Source organism: Sceloporus occidentalis, unplaced genomic scaffold, assembly GCF_023333645.1.
Source record: "Sceloporus occidentalis isolate IW3139 unplaced genomic scaffold, rSceOcc1.0.p SCAF_14, whole genome shotgun sequence".
In the NCBI taxonomy this organism is placed as follows: domain Eukaryota; kingdom Metazoa; phylum Chordata; class Lepidosauria; order Squamata; family Phrynosomatidae; genus Sceloporus; species Sceloporus occidentalis.
The window spans coordinates 19,279,030-19,292,813 of record NW_028316994.1 but is presented as its reverse complement, the minus strand read 5'-3'; the positions used below and the strand labels follow the sequence as shown (position 1 = coordinate 19,292,813).

The 13,784-nt window shown below is 48.4% G+C and overlaps 1 protein-coding gene across 4 annotated transcripts; it reads right to left on the bottom strand.

Annotated features, from left to right (window-relative positions):
• Positions 1–2,322: 2,322 nt before the first annotated feature.
• Positions 2,323–13,164, bottom strand: LOC149304391 (beta-1,3-galactosyltransferase 5-like). 4 transcript variants are annotated; one of them, XM_089480046.1, is made up of 3 exons: positions 6,985–7,126; positions 3,709–4,259; positions 2,323–2,910 (listed from the first exon to the last, which is right to left on the bottom strand). In XM_089480046.1, the coding sequence occupies exons 1-3, from the start codon at positions 7,086–7,088 to the stop codon at positions 2,375–2,377; spliced, it is 1,191 nt and encodes a 396-aa protein (XP_089336172.1). In that variant the 5' UTR covers positions 7,089–7,126; the 3' UTR covers positions 2,323–2,374. The 4 variants fall into 4 exon arrangements, with proteins under 4 accessions (XP_089336172.1, XP_089336174.1, XP_089336173.1 ...); XM_089480048.1 differs by lacking the exon at positions 6,985–7,126 and adding an exon at positions 6,737–6,831; XM_089480047.1 differs by lacking the exon at positions 6,985–7,126 and adding an exon at positions 6,619–6,730.
• Between the last annotated feature and the right edge of the window lie 620 nt (positions 13,165–13,784).

Below are 13,784 nucleotides of genomic sequence, written 5' to 3'. Positions count from 1 at the left end.
CCTTGCTTTTTGTAATTGTGCTCTTGTTGGCCTATTTATGGCTATTTCATTCATATGTTTTGTTGCTCCCAGAGCACCCCTCGCCACTGGGACCATAGTATTACCATTACCATTCAAAGATCTAGCCATGTTCCATTGGAAAATCAGTGTGCAAAGGGGTCTTGCCACATCTTTGAGACTAATTGAAAGCATTGGTAGCATGAGCTTTTGTGGGCTTAAGTCTATGAAAGCTCATGCTCCTAATGTCTTTGCTTTGGTGAGTCCCAAAGGTGCTACAAGATCTCTTTGCACATTATTATCATCATCCAGCAATGGCTTCCCAATTCCTAGGCTCTTGGATAGAACCTGAACCACTGAAGGTCCAAAACTTGTATCGGTATCCCCAGGGAGATTGAAGCGATGATGTTGATGACTGAACAGCAGTAGTAGTAATAGTCCAAGTTGAGTATAGGTATCCCATCTGCACCCCTCTTTCTCTCACATACACCTACCCACCACCTTTTCCTTGTGCAAGGAGTTAGATAAGGAGAGCTAAGGTTAGTTGGGGGGATTATGGAAGTTGTAATCCACAACCTGACACCCCCCCCCCCCCAGCTGTGTTGGTCAGCTGTGTGCCAGCCTCTAGTAGCAGCTTACTGTTTTTCTGGTTGCTTTTGCTGCTGTTTCTTCCCCCCCCCCTTTATTTTCTGGTGCTCTGAAGGATCTCTCCAATTTTTGTCACACACGCATACACTCTCATGCGCTATCCTCTTTATCCGAGCTGTGAGCAACCTGTGGCCTACTGCAACACCCAGCAGTCCCCTGTGCTGGCTCTAGGGTAATAAGGGTTGGAAGTCCAGCCACATCTGGAAGGCTAACGGTTGCCCAGTGCCCTGCTGCGTGGGCCAAAAGCTTTCCTGCTTGGCTGTATCCCCCTTCCTGCCCACACAGGCACAGTTTTTATTAGCAGTCGCTGCAGAGATTCACTTGTCTTTGAACAACACAAAGCTGCTTCAGGATGTTATTTGTCTTGGCTCTAAATGGAAGATTAATGGGGTGTGGTTTGACAAAATAAGGAAATAGCAACACCAACAATGCTGCACAATTTTTCTCACCCTTTGGAAATTAAGAATCTCAAAAGACCACTAAGTCCACCAGCCCTTTCCTCGTTCATGTTGGCATTTGTCCAGAGGTGGGTGACTAAAATGCTAAAACATACAGCAACCAGGAAGAGGTGCTGGGCGTGGGTTTAGACTGGAGAAGAGGCCGAGAGGGATGTCCTGCAGAAAGCTGGTTCTCAAGGTTTTGGCCCTCAGCTCCCAGAATCCAGGCCTTGCTGAAGCTGGCAGGGACTTCTGGGAGTTGAAATCCAAACGACCTGAGGGCCAGAAGCTCCTGGCTGCCATGGACAATGATCTGGGTGCTGGCCCTTGAAGTCCCAAATATCAGAAATCCTGGCATCTGTGTGGGTCAGCTGTAGGACCAAGGGAAAGCCACCAGGGCCAGACGTAATTCCCACCAATCCGGACATTTTGCCACCAGCCATACAGAGCAGCAGTCAGTTCCCTCCATCTCTGTCTACTTGGGAGTAAGGCCAGCACAACCACTTCCCTGGGCAGCAAACCAGAGCTCAGTTCCAAGCAACAGCTTCCCAGCCTGTGCATAAATCAACTCTTTTCTCTTGTTCCCTGACTAAAAGCTCCTGTTTGAACAAAAGCCTGAATGCCAGGACTGACTGACTGCTGCTTATATCTGGGGGAAGGAGCGCAAGGTGATGGGTTCCAAAAGTAGTCCCAGGCCTCCCCCCCATAGAGACACATAGCCAAGCTCACAGCCACAACGAAGCATGGCTGGAGCTCTGGGTCTGAACTGCAGGGGCTGGAGAAGGGAGTCTGTTGAAATAAGACCTCTGCCTCCGCTCCTTGGAGTGTAGCTCCGTGTAACCAACCACCCAAAGTTTGGGAGCAGGAAACAGCTGGCTGGGCTTAGCCTGTCTTGTCTTGTCTGAAAACCAGAAGCAGACCGAGGCGCTGCAGGGTCTCCAGGAAAGTCTCTGATGGAGAGGCCCTTCTCCTCAGCCACTGCTTCCCCAAGCTCTCCACTGGAGACACTCCCAGGGGTCAGGGCTGTGACTCTGGAGGCAACGCAGGGGCTCCTCCACAAAGCAAAGGGCCTTTTCCTGCTGAATTTGGAGCTGAAGCCTCTTTACTCTGTGGAGCAGTTTGGTGGATTCCTCCTCTTCCATCATTGAGAGCCATCAGCCTCTCAAAAGTAATAGAACTCTGTGGGTGTATCCCTCTGGTCCCATCCACTCCTTCCACCTCCCACTTACAGACACAGCGATTCAAGGAAAACTCTTTTAATGTGCCAACACTGGAAAAGGATTGAGCCAAAGTTAAAACTCAGGCATGGAGCCATCGGAGCAGGCCACCAGGGGCTCACTTTGGGTCGAGAAGAGTCTAATTGTGGGGCGCTGGGTCGGGGGCTCCTTCCACTTGAGGGGTCTCTGGAGTTGCTTCCACACTTGCTGGATCCTGTCCATTGAGATCCCGTGGACCGTCAGAGAGTCTCGGTACACCTCCAGTTCATCCTTCGGAGGACCCCAGACACGGAAGCGCTCTTCGTGCCAATACTGGAGCCCACTCGCCAAGGCCAGGAATGCCAGGTAAACGTCGTCCAGCGGGAAGACAGGGAGCTCCAGTGATGCTTTGTAGAGTTTTAAGATGGAGGAGCGGGACATGATGAATCCCCCGCCGGAGGCAAAGTTGGGGTACCACCTCATCGGGTAGAAATCCAGAGGCACCGCATACTTTCCCTGCCTGACGACTTTGGAATAGTCCTGGATGTAGCCATGGATAAATTCAGAAACACTGGGCGTCTGGTTGAGGTACTCAGTGAGCGCCTCGATGTTTACAAAGAGATCGTCATCCCCTGAAAGACAATACGGCGCCATTACTGCTGTGGTTGCTTCTGGGCCAAATCTGCCTTTCCACACTGAGTCACTTGTTCACCCATAAAGCTGAATCAACAGTGGAAACCATTGGCTTCCCTCCTGTGGCTTATGAACCCACTGGCTCTAATTTGTATGTGAGACTCAGGTTGGCCATTTGTGCCAAATTGTCTCATATTTTATAGCAGCAGTGCTCAGACTTTGGTCCTCCAGGTGTTTTGGACTGCAGCTCCCAGCATCTGTCAAGATGACCAGGGCTTCTGGGAGTTGAAGTCCCAGGCTATGGAACTCCCTTCTGAGGGAGGCACAGCTTCCCCCTCTCTTGTTTTTTAAACCACCTCAATGAAACAGGCCTTCAGGTTTTAACTGGTTGGGATTGTGCAACAAGTGTGCTGGTTCTTAATATGTACAATTGGCCCTTGATATCCGCTGGAGTTTGGTTCTAGGAAACCTCTCTCTCTCTCTCCCTCTCCCTCTCCCTCTCTCTCTCTCTCTCTCTCTCTCATCCTGCTTGGGGTCTCCTATGGGAGAAAAGCAGGATATGAATTAAATAAGCCCCCAACACTTGGAGGACCATTGGCTGGAAATCACTGTTTTATAGTGATGTTGATGGTACTTTTGCTTGGAATCCAGTGCGCAGCGCACGTGCTTCGTGTAGCCTCCAGCTATTTTACAACATCCCAACTGTCTCTGACATGAACTAAAGGAGCTAAAGACCACTTCAGATGTGGAGGAAAGAGCTGGGAGCACCTTTGCCCTCGGCCACCTCTTGCGTTTACCTTTGAAGACATAGGTGGCTTGCTGGCAGTGCCGCTGGAGCCACTGCAGGAAACAGCGCTCTTTGAGGGACAGGTTGTGGTGCGACTCCACAAAATCCCACATCAAGATGTCTCCAATGGCGTCGGTCTCCTGCTGCACCAGGTTGGCATGCCTGGCGTCAGGGCTGATGGCCATCAGGAAGACGTACTTGAGCCGGAAGCCTCCAGCCACCCTCGGCTGGGCCCAGGTACGGCGCAGGATGGCCCTCCGGCTGTTGGACGCCGGGTGGGATTTGATGGCCATGAGGAGCAGCGGGGGACCCCCAGGGATCTCCCCTTGGCACAAGTCATCCTGGGAGACCAGTTCTCGGCACTGGTAGTGCTGGAGCTGCGGGTAGAAGTACTCGTGGAGGTCCCAGTCGAGGACAAAGGTTAAATTTGCATCAATGAAGCTGATGGACTTGTGTGGCCTGAGATAATGGCAGGCATAGAGGACTATTCCGAGGAGGACTGCTGCCCCTGAGACCAGCAGACAAACCCTGAAGCTTCTTTGATCCCTGCAGCGTGGGAACCTGCATAGAATAATAATAAAATTTTGTAAGGTCAAAGAGTGAGGTTCGGAGATATCACACAAGTCAACAAAGCAACACGGACAATACACTTGTCCCTCTGTATTCGCTAAGGTTAAGGCCACAAGACCCCCGTGAATATGGAAAAACCACAGATAACAAAAACACCATGTTTTTCCCTGAGAGAACACCTCTCTAGGAATCTCTAAGTCCTCCAGGGTAACTCTGTGGTCAACATCCGACAGACACTGACCAAAGAACTGCGCTGGAGGAGCTCCAAAGGCCTAGTAGAGTGTCCTCTTTAGGAATCTCTAGGTCCTCCAGGGCAATTCTGTGATCAACGTCCGACAGACACTGGCCATAGAATTGCATTGGAGGAGCTACAAAGGCCTCGTAGAGTGTCCTCTCCAGGAATCTCTAGGTCCTCCAGAGCAACTCTGTGGCCAACGTCCAACAGACACTGACCATAGAACTGCCCTGGAGGAGCTACAAAGGCCTTGTAGAGTGTCCTCTCTAGGAATCTCTAGGTCCTCCAGGGCAATTCTGTGGTCAACGTCCGACAGACACTGACCATAGAACTGCCCTGGAGGAGCTACAAAGGCCTCATAGAGTGTCCTCTCTAGGAATCCCTAGGTCCTCTAGGGCAACTCTATGGTCAACGTCCGACAGACACTGACCATAGAACTGCCCTGGAGGAGCTACAAAGGCCTAGTAGAGTATTCTCTCTAGGAATCTCTAGGTCCTCTAGGGCAACTCTATAGTCAACATCCGACAGACACTGACCATAGAACTGCCCTGGAGGAGCTCCAAAGGCCTAGTAGAGTGTCCTCTCTAGGAATCTCTAGGTCCTCTAGGGCAACTCTATGGTCAACGTCCGACAGACACTGACCATAGAACTGCCCTGGAGGAGCTACAAAGGCCTAGTAGAGTATTCTCTCTAGGAATCTCTAGGTCCTCTAGGGCAACTCTATAGTCAACGTCCGACAGACACTGACCATAGAACTGTGATGGAGGAGCTACAAAAGCCTAGTAGACTATTCTCTCTAATAATTTCTAGGTCTTTCAGTGCAATTTTTAGTTAAAGTTGACCATAGAGTTGCACTGGAGGACCTCGATATGCCTAGAGAGAACATATTAATCAAATCTGCAAATATCAAAGCCGCAGATATGGAGGGATGAATGTATTTACAACTAAAACCGCAAAGCAAAGGTGCCCCTATCTCAGGCACTTATTTTAAAAGTTTTGGTTTATGGACTATTTCAGATTTTGGAATTCCAGATAAGGGAGACCCGACCTGTAATGCACTTTGAGTGATTTAAAAACACATTGGAAAAGAACAGTCTCCTTTTAAAGCCGCATAAGATACTGACAGCCATCTTGCGGCAATCAGTCCTTCAGCTTTAACTACATCTGGCAGCCATGAGTCTCACAGTCTAAACCACTGTGCTGAGTGAAGAAACCTTTCCTTTCCTCCATCCTCAAGGCTCCACTATCTCCCCTCATTCACAGGGGCTCTGTGGCATCATGCCTCCAATGAGGAGAAATGGGGACCCAGGCTGAGCCTTTAAAAACAAACTTTTGAGCAACTCAGTGGAGGGAAGAAAGTGAGGAGTTAAGAGGTCTGTGAGAGGAAAGGGCCCCTCAGAGCATCAGGAGGAATCCATGCCTCAATTCTCTCTCACAGTTTTTTCCTCACTTACAGTCCTCACTATTTTCTCTCACAAGAGTCCCATGATGTGCCTCACAATTCTCTGCATTCACAAGTCTGTGTGCCTCACAGTTTTCTCTCACAACTCTGTACTAACAATTCTATGTGTGCTTCTCAGTTGTTTCTCACAACTCTCTGTGTGCCTCACAATTTTCTCTTATAATTTGCTCTGTGAGCCTAACAGTTTTCTCAGAAACAATTCTGTCTGCTTCACAATTCTTTCTCACAACTCTGTGCTCAAAATTATCTCTCACAGTTCTCTCTCTGGTCACAACCTTCTATGTGCTTCACAATTTTATACACATAATGCTCTGCTTCGCAGTTCTCTCTCACAACTCTCTGTGCCTCAGACTTTTCTCTCACTGCTCTGTGCTAACAACCCTCTGTGTGCCTCACAATTTTATCTCACAATTTGCTCCATGAGCCTAATAGTTTCCCCAGAACAAGCAATTATGTCGGCTTCACAATCTCACAACTCTGTGTGCCTCACAATTCACACACACAATTCTGTCTGTCTCATTCATAATTCCCTCTCATAATTCCTTCACAATTCTGTCCACCTCACAATTCTGACAATTTTCTCTGTGAGTCACAACTCTATACCTCACAATTCTCACACACAATTCTCTGTGTGCCTCACAATTCCCTCATACAATTGTGTGTGTGTCACCATTCCCTCTGGCAATTTATTCTTGTGAGCCACAACTCTTTTGTGACAATTCTCTGTATGCCACACAATACAATTCCCTCTCACTATTCTGTACACCTCACATGAGTCACAACTCTCTGTGTGCCTCACAATTCCCCTCACACAATTCTGTGTGTGTTGGCATTCCCTCTGGCAATTTATTCTTGTGAGTTATAACTCTTTTAGTGTGCCTCAGAATTTCCTCACACGATTCTTTCTCTGCTCCTCACAATTCTCTGAGGGCCTCACAATTCCCCCCCACGATTCCCTTGCACACTCCTCACGCACACCCTCACACACAACCACCGCAGGGATCGGCTTCTCAGTCGACCTTCTAGTGGGCCATTGCGGCTTCCACCAGCCCAGGGCCATTGCTGTCGAGGGCAGCCTCCAAATGCCTCCTTTCTTGGCCTTGTTGGCAGTAGAGGAAGCCATCTTTGTTGAGGGCAGCTGCTGTCAGTGCTCCTTATGGAAAGGCCAGAGCCAGACTGGCGCTGAGGAGGAAGAGGCCTTGGCTTCTTTCCTCCTCACAGTCTTTGTGGAACATGGAAATGAACATTGAAACATGGCCATCATGTCACTCCTTAACCTTCTCTTCCCCAAGCTAAACGTACCCAGCTCCCTAATCTGTTCCTCATGATGGTTTCCAGACTTTTTGCCGTTTCACACACTCCAGCTTGACAGCAGTTCAAGAAGGATGTTGACAAAATGGAGGGTGTGAAATGATGAAAGCTCTGGAGAGCCGGTGTGTGGTGTTGTGGTTTGAGTTTTGAATTACAGTACAACTCCAGACCAGGGTTCAAATCCCAGCTTGACCACAAAACCTAGTGGCAGGCCACACTCTCTCAGCCTCAAGGGAAGGCAATGGAAAACTGCCTCTGAACAAACCTTGCCAAGGAAACCCCATTATAGGGTCGCCATAAGTCAGAAACAACTTGAAGGCACACAAAAACAACTGTTGCAACTCATTAAAAATTACACATTTATTGCTCATTCAAATGAAGCTCTCTTCCCCATTCACTGCCTGGGACTCATGGGAGGAAAAGCAGGAAATTAATGTAACTGTTAATATAAATATACAGATTGAATCTCCCCTATACAGAATCCCAAAATCCGAAAAGATTCCAAAATGGTTCATGTCACGTGAGCGGCTGAGATACTGACATCTTTCCTATGTGATGGTTCAATATACTCCAGCTTTGGTTCATGTCTGTGTTGTGAGCCTCCAAGCCATTTTTTACTTATGGCGACCCTAAGTGGTTCATCATCATTATTCCCCATTAATCATCATCATTGTCATGGGATTTCTTGGCAAGTTTCTTCAGTTGGCCTTTGCCATTGCCGTCCTCTGAGGCTGAGAGAGTGTGACTTGCCCAGGGTCACCCATCCTAAAATCTGATGGTACACATTTAATCTCCATTTTTCGAAATGTTTGGGACCAGAAGTGTTTTCAGTTTCTGAGTTTGTTGGATTTTTGTATATTTGCATATACTTAATGAGGTGGAACCTAACTCTAAACATCACATTAATTTATGTTTTGTATTCCCCTTTATACACAATATTTTTAATAGCTTTGAGTGCCAGAGTGGCATAGTGGTTTTAAGACCAAGCCAGGAATCCAACCGTGATTTCCAGAGACATACTCCAACACTCAAACCACTGGGATTTTGGACTTCATCTCCCAGAATCCCAGACTATTGGCCAGCAACTCACCTTAGAGTTGCCGTAAGTAAGTTGGAAATGGCTTGCAGGTGCACAACAACGGCATGCCACGGAGTTTATTTTATGTTATTTTAATCCTGCCTTTTCCCCAAAAAGGGACTCAAGGTGGCTCACAACATAAAAACACATTAAAACAATGTTTTTAAATACAATTAAAATAGCCTAATGAAAAAGTTAAAACTTTTAAACATACTGTCAGAGTTAGCACCCAGAATCCCAGACAATCAACCAGTCAGCTTGATTGATATAATCAACAGCACTTTATTGATAGATCCAGAATCAGACATGTGCCTCACTCAGCTTCTTAGCTGAGACTAACCACACCCCTCCCACAGACAAAGTAACAGAATCCCCAAAAGCCAAGATCCCCTCCCATGCAGAAACCCGCCAAGCGAAGCCCCTCCTGTTTCCCACAGAACTGAAAGCACATTCCCTGCTCAGAGAGCCAGGCCCTCAAGGCCACCCGATAAGACACCTGGCCCTGCTATGCACTAAACATCACTATCTACATTGCTAACTGCAACTAAAGCCCCATCATCCCCAACTACTATACTACAACACTAACCACTATCTGGTAGAATACTAACAGGATTCTAACACATACAAAGGTTAAAAATAATTTAATCTAATTGGACTAGATAACCCTTGTTGTTCCTTCCAGCTCTAGGATCTTATGAAGGTGAACACTGGCCTAGTATGCGCTAAGCAAGGATGGGCATGTGGCCCTCCAAGGCTATTTTTATGGCCCTCCAGGCTCCTTGAATCACCCCTTTTCTGTTTAGAAAAAGAGGAGTGTTTGTCAACGGTTTCTCCTGGAAGTATTCAGGAGTACCACTTCACTTTTTAAATCAGTTGCCTGAACGCACACACAATCCCACTCTTTTCACATCTAAAAATACCTGTCTTTTAAAACCAGAAGTAGGTTTCAGATCCTTTCTATTTCATTTTTTCCTTTTTTAAAAAATACATGTATTGATTAAAGCATTTCTTTCCTAATCTGTATCATAAAATCTCAAGATGGCATACAAGTAGTATCAATATAAACATGTTAAAACATTTTTTAAAAAAACAATATTTAATTAGATTAAAAACAGTTGAACACGGTACCAAGTTCAGACAGGTATAAAAGATTACAAACAATTTAAAACAGTGCTTTGGCATTTGGGAGGTCCATGTGGCCCCCAGAGGTTCCTGGAGTTGAAATTTGGCCGCTGACCACCATGTCCCGTGCCCCTGGGTCTCCTGCATTATTTTGGGAGGATCTCGGGTCTTTCCATCTCCTGCTATCCAATCCTCTTAGTTAAAGAAGGGGATCAACCTGCCGCAACTTTCTCCAGTTGAGCCAAAAATCCCCTGCAGAGGAGAGGGCTTCTTTTTCTAGTTTGTGAACCACAGATCTACTAGTCCTGAGACTCTGCAGCACAAAAGGCTGCCCCAGCCAAGGCAGCTGCGTGGCTCCCCACCTAGCAGATATGGGTAGTCTATCTTGACTTAACCAGAAGATCGCAACACAGCTGGAATCAATATTGGGGGTTAAGAGGGAGCCCCAAGGGGCAGAGCAGCTGGACATGGTACCAACAGGCCAAGATACGGCCAGTTACATCAATTCAGAACCATCACAGAGGTCTTTGCCATAGTGGACAGGGCATACACATGTGCAATAAAGCAGTGGGTTGTTTTTAAACACAGGTTGGGTAGACATCTTTCAGGGGTGCTGGAATTGTGTATCCCTGCATGGCAGGGGGATGGAACAGGTGACCCTTGTGTCCCCTTGCCACTCTCTGACTCTATCCTTCTATGATTCCCCCCCCCCCCCCCTGGCCAAACCAGGACTGAACAGCAGCATCTTCTGACAGCCCTCTTCTTCTGCAAAATAGGAGACGGTCACTCAAAGTAGCCCACAACTTCTTGGTCTGGACAGTCTCATTCCCGTGTGTGAGCAGAGGAAAGGGCTTCAACGCATCCTCTCCTCCAGTGCAAAGGCTAGTGGCCAGGATTACTTGGCTGGACGGGCTTCTGGATCTCTTTCCACACTTGCTCGATTCTCTCCATTGAGAGCCCATGTACCACCACAGAGTTTCGGTACACCTCGAATTCATCCTTTGGAGGCCCCCAGACTCGAAAGTGATCGTTGTGCTGATACTGGACCCCAGCCGCCAAGGCCAAGAACCCCAGATAGACATCGTCCAGTGGGAAGACAGGGAAACACAGTGATGTTTTGTAGAGTTTTGAGATGGAGGTTCGGGGCATGATGAACCCCCCTCCGGAAGCAAAGTGTGGGTACCGGTTCATTGGGTAGAAAGCCGGAGAGACCGCGTACTTTCCCCTCCTCACCACAGTTGAATGGTACTGAATGTTCCCATGGATGAATTCAGAAGCATTGGGCGTCCGGTTGAGGTACTCAGTGAGTGCCTCGATGTTTACAAAGAGATCATCATCCCCTGAAAGACAACATGGCGGCATTACTGCTATGGTTACTTCTGAGCCAACTCTGCCTTTGCATACTGAGTCACTTACTCAACCACAAAGCATCACCATTCCTTTGTTACCCTGAAGGCCAGGTGCTTAAAAGCCGTGCCTTTTGGTTTCCATACACCCCTCTCACTCAAAGCACCTGGCATCCACCATTTTGTCTGAGAATGCAACAAGTTACTAAACTGAGAAAGTGCCAAGACTCAAGAGCTATACAGGGTGAGGAATTGGTGCACCCAGTTTGTTTTGAAACGGGAGAGGAAGGCGTTGGACCAAGGCAGCCGGAGGCCAGGAGAAGATGCCAAAAAGAAGCTGGGCGGGTAGGGTTGCCAGATCTCAGGCCCTGAGACTCCAATTTTTGTGGTCCATCTCCAAGTAGGAGAGAAGGGGGAAATTTTTATCAGGGCCCCTTGTTAGCTCCATACAAAAAGAAAGGACTGTGCTAGGAGAGCACCATCTTCCTACACTTTCCAAGGTCTAATTTGTCCGTTCATAATGTAGTGCTTTGAGTGTAGGACTAGCCTGGAGAAGAAAAGGTTAAGAGGTGATATGATAGCCCTGTTTAAATTTATGAAGGGATGTCATATTGAGGGGGGAGCAAGCTTGTTTTCTGCTGCTCCAGAGAACAGGACCCAATGGAGCAAGTGATCCAAGCTCCAGGAGAAGAGATTCCACCTCAACATTAGGAGGAGCTTCCTGACAGTAAGGGCTGTTCGACAGTGGAACACACTCCTTCCTCGGAGATTTTGGTGGAGTCTCCTTCCCTGGAGGTCTTTAAACAGAGGCTTGATGGCCATCTGTCAATGGGGATTCGACAGAAGAACACACTCCCTTGGAAAATAATAGAATCTCCATCTTTGGAGCTTTTTAAACAGAGACTGGATGGCCATCTGTTGGGGATGCTTTGATTGTGAGTTCCTGCATGGCAGAATGGGGTTGGACTGGATGGCCCTTCTTGGGGTCTCTTCCAACTCTGATTCTATGACTCTGGAGACTGGGGATGTAACTCCTCAATCAGCCACAAAACCAACTGGGTGACCTTGGGCAAGTCACATCCTCTCAGCTTCAGGGGAAGGAAATGACAAACCTCCTCTGAACAAATCTTGCCATAAAAACACATGATTCCAACTTTAGTTGGAAATGACTTGAAGACACACAACAACAAACATCCTGCAACCTGCAAAGACTTTCTGGGTCTGTATATTTACTTAGCTTCCTTTCCAACTGTTGTGACATTATCCGGCTAGAAGCAAGTAAACTTAAAATGTCCCTTTCTCTCTGAATAAATGAAGAGGAATCATAGAACAACCCCTCTACCTAAAATCTCCACCTTAATTTCCAAACCGGGGAAGAGGTTCTCTCTTTCTTTCTCACTCCCTGCTTGGATGACAAGCTGGGATTAACTATGGCTGGTTTGTGTTGTGCGTTATTAGCCTTTAACTCATTTCTGACTTCTGGCAACCTTACAGCAAACTTATCAGAGGCAAAATGCCTAATGACTTTGCCAGGGGCCATTGTCCTTAAATCCCAGATTTTGACCCAGAAAGCTCAGCACCTGGGTTGGTCCTGCACTGACAACCCTATGTGACCTGTCTTTTTGCAGGATGCTCCACTGCAATAAAAGAGTGCACACACACACACACACACAAAACAGAGAGCTGCCTGCCCCCAGTTGCTGCCCCTCCATGTTCCACTTTGCCATCTTTGCCCTTGGCCGCCTCTTGCGTTTACCTTTGAAGACATAGGTGGCTTGCTGGCAGTGCTGCTGGAGCCACTGGAGGAAACAGCGCTCTTTGAGGGACAGCTTGTGGTGCGACTCCACAAAATCCCACATCAAGATGTCTCCAATTGCGTTGATCTCTTGCTTGACCAGGTTGGCGTGCCTGGCGTTGGGGCTGGTGGCCATCAGGAAGATGTACTTCAGCCGGAAGCCTCCAACCACCCTCGGCTGGGCCCAGGTACGGCGCAGGGAGGCTCTCCGGTTGCTTGATGCCGGGTGGGATTTGATGGCCAGCAGGAGCAGCGGGGGACCCCCGGGGATCTCCCCTTGGCACAAGTCATCCTGGGAGACCAGTTCTCGGCACTGGTAGTACTGGAGCTCAGGGAAGAGGTCCTCGTAGATGCTCCTGTCGAGGTGAAAAGTTAAGGTGCCATCACTCAGGCTGATATCCTTGCCCCGAAGGGCTGGTGGCTGGAGGTTCATGGAGTCCTGAAGGCAAGGCGCACTCGCCTGGTGCTGCCGATTGACAAAGCTGGTGTATAGGACAATGGAGAGGAGGGACCCCGCCACAACCCAATACTGGTAGGCCTTCCTCATTTTGAGCCAGAAGAGGCTGTGCAGGAGCAAAAGGCATTGGGTTAGCTGCGGGTGGCAGGATGGTGAGATCTTTAGCAGCAGAGTGTCCCAGCCCAAAAGACGCACACAAACACACTCCTGCAAAGAGGCTCCATCTTCACCTGGCCCCTTTCCCTCCCCAGGTAGCCCCCCAGAATCCCACCTTCCTCATCCATCCCTCTTTGACCCCACCCGCCGACCCCAAAATGTCCCACCTTCCAGTGGTGGCCCCTTGGCTCACCTGCCAGGGAGCGGTCTGCCTTCTCACACCACCTGCGGAGCTCCTTCCTCTGACCTGCCAAGGCCTGCTCTTGGCAAAGGAGGTGCCAGCTCCTTCCTCTAAAGGGAAAGGAAAGGATGGGCTGAAACCCAGCAGGTGCAGCTTCCCTGCCCTTTTGCCCCCTTGACTCTTAAAAAGACACAGCTGGAGAAACAAGCTGGTTCTTTGCAGCTAAATTCTCCACTGGATTTGCTGAGCGTCTGGAAGGGGAGCATTGCAACCACCGCCTCAGAGGCATACATTTGGCAGATGCTTTGTTTGTTTTTGTGGAAATGCAAAACGGACAAACTGAAAATAGCATGCTCCTTTTGTGAACTTTAGG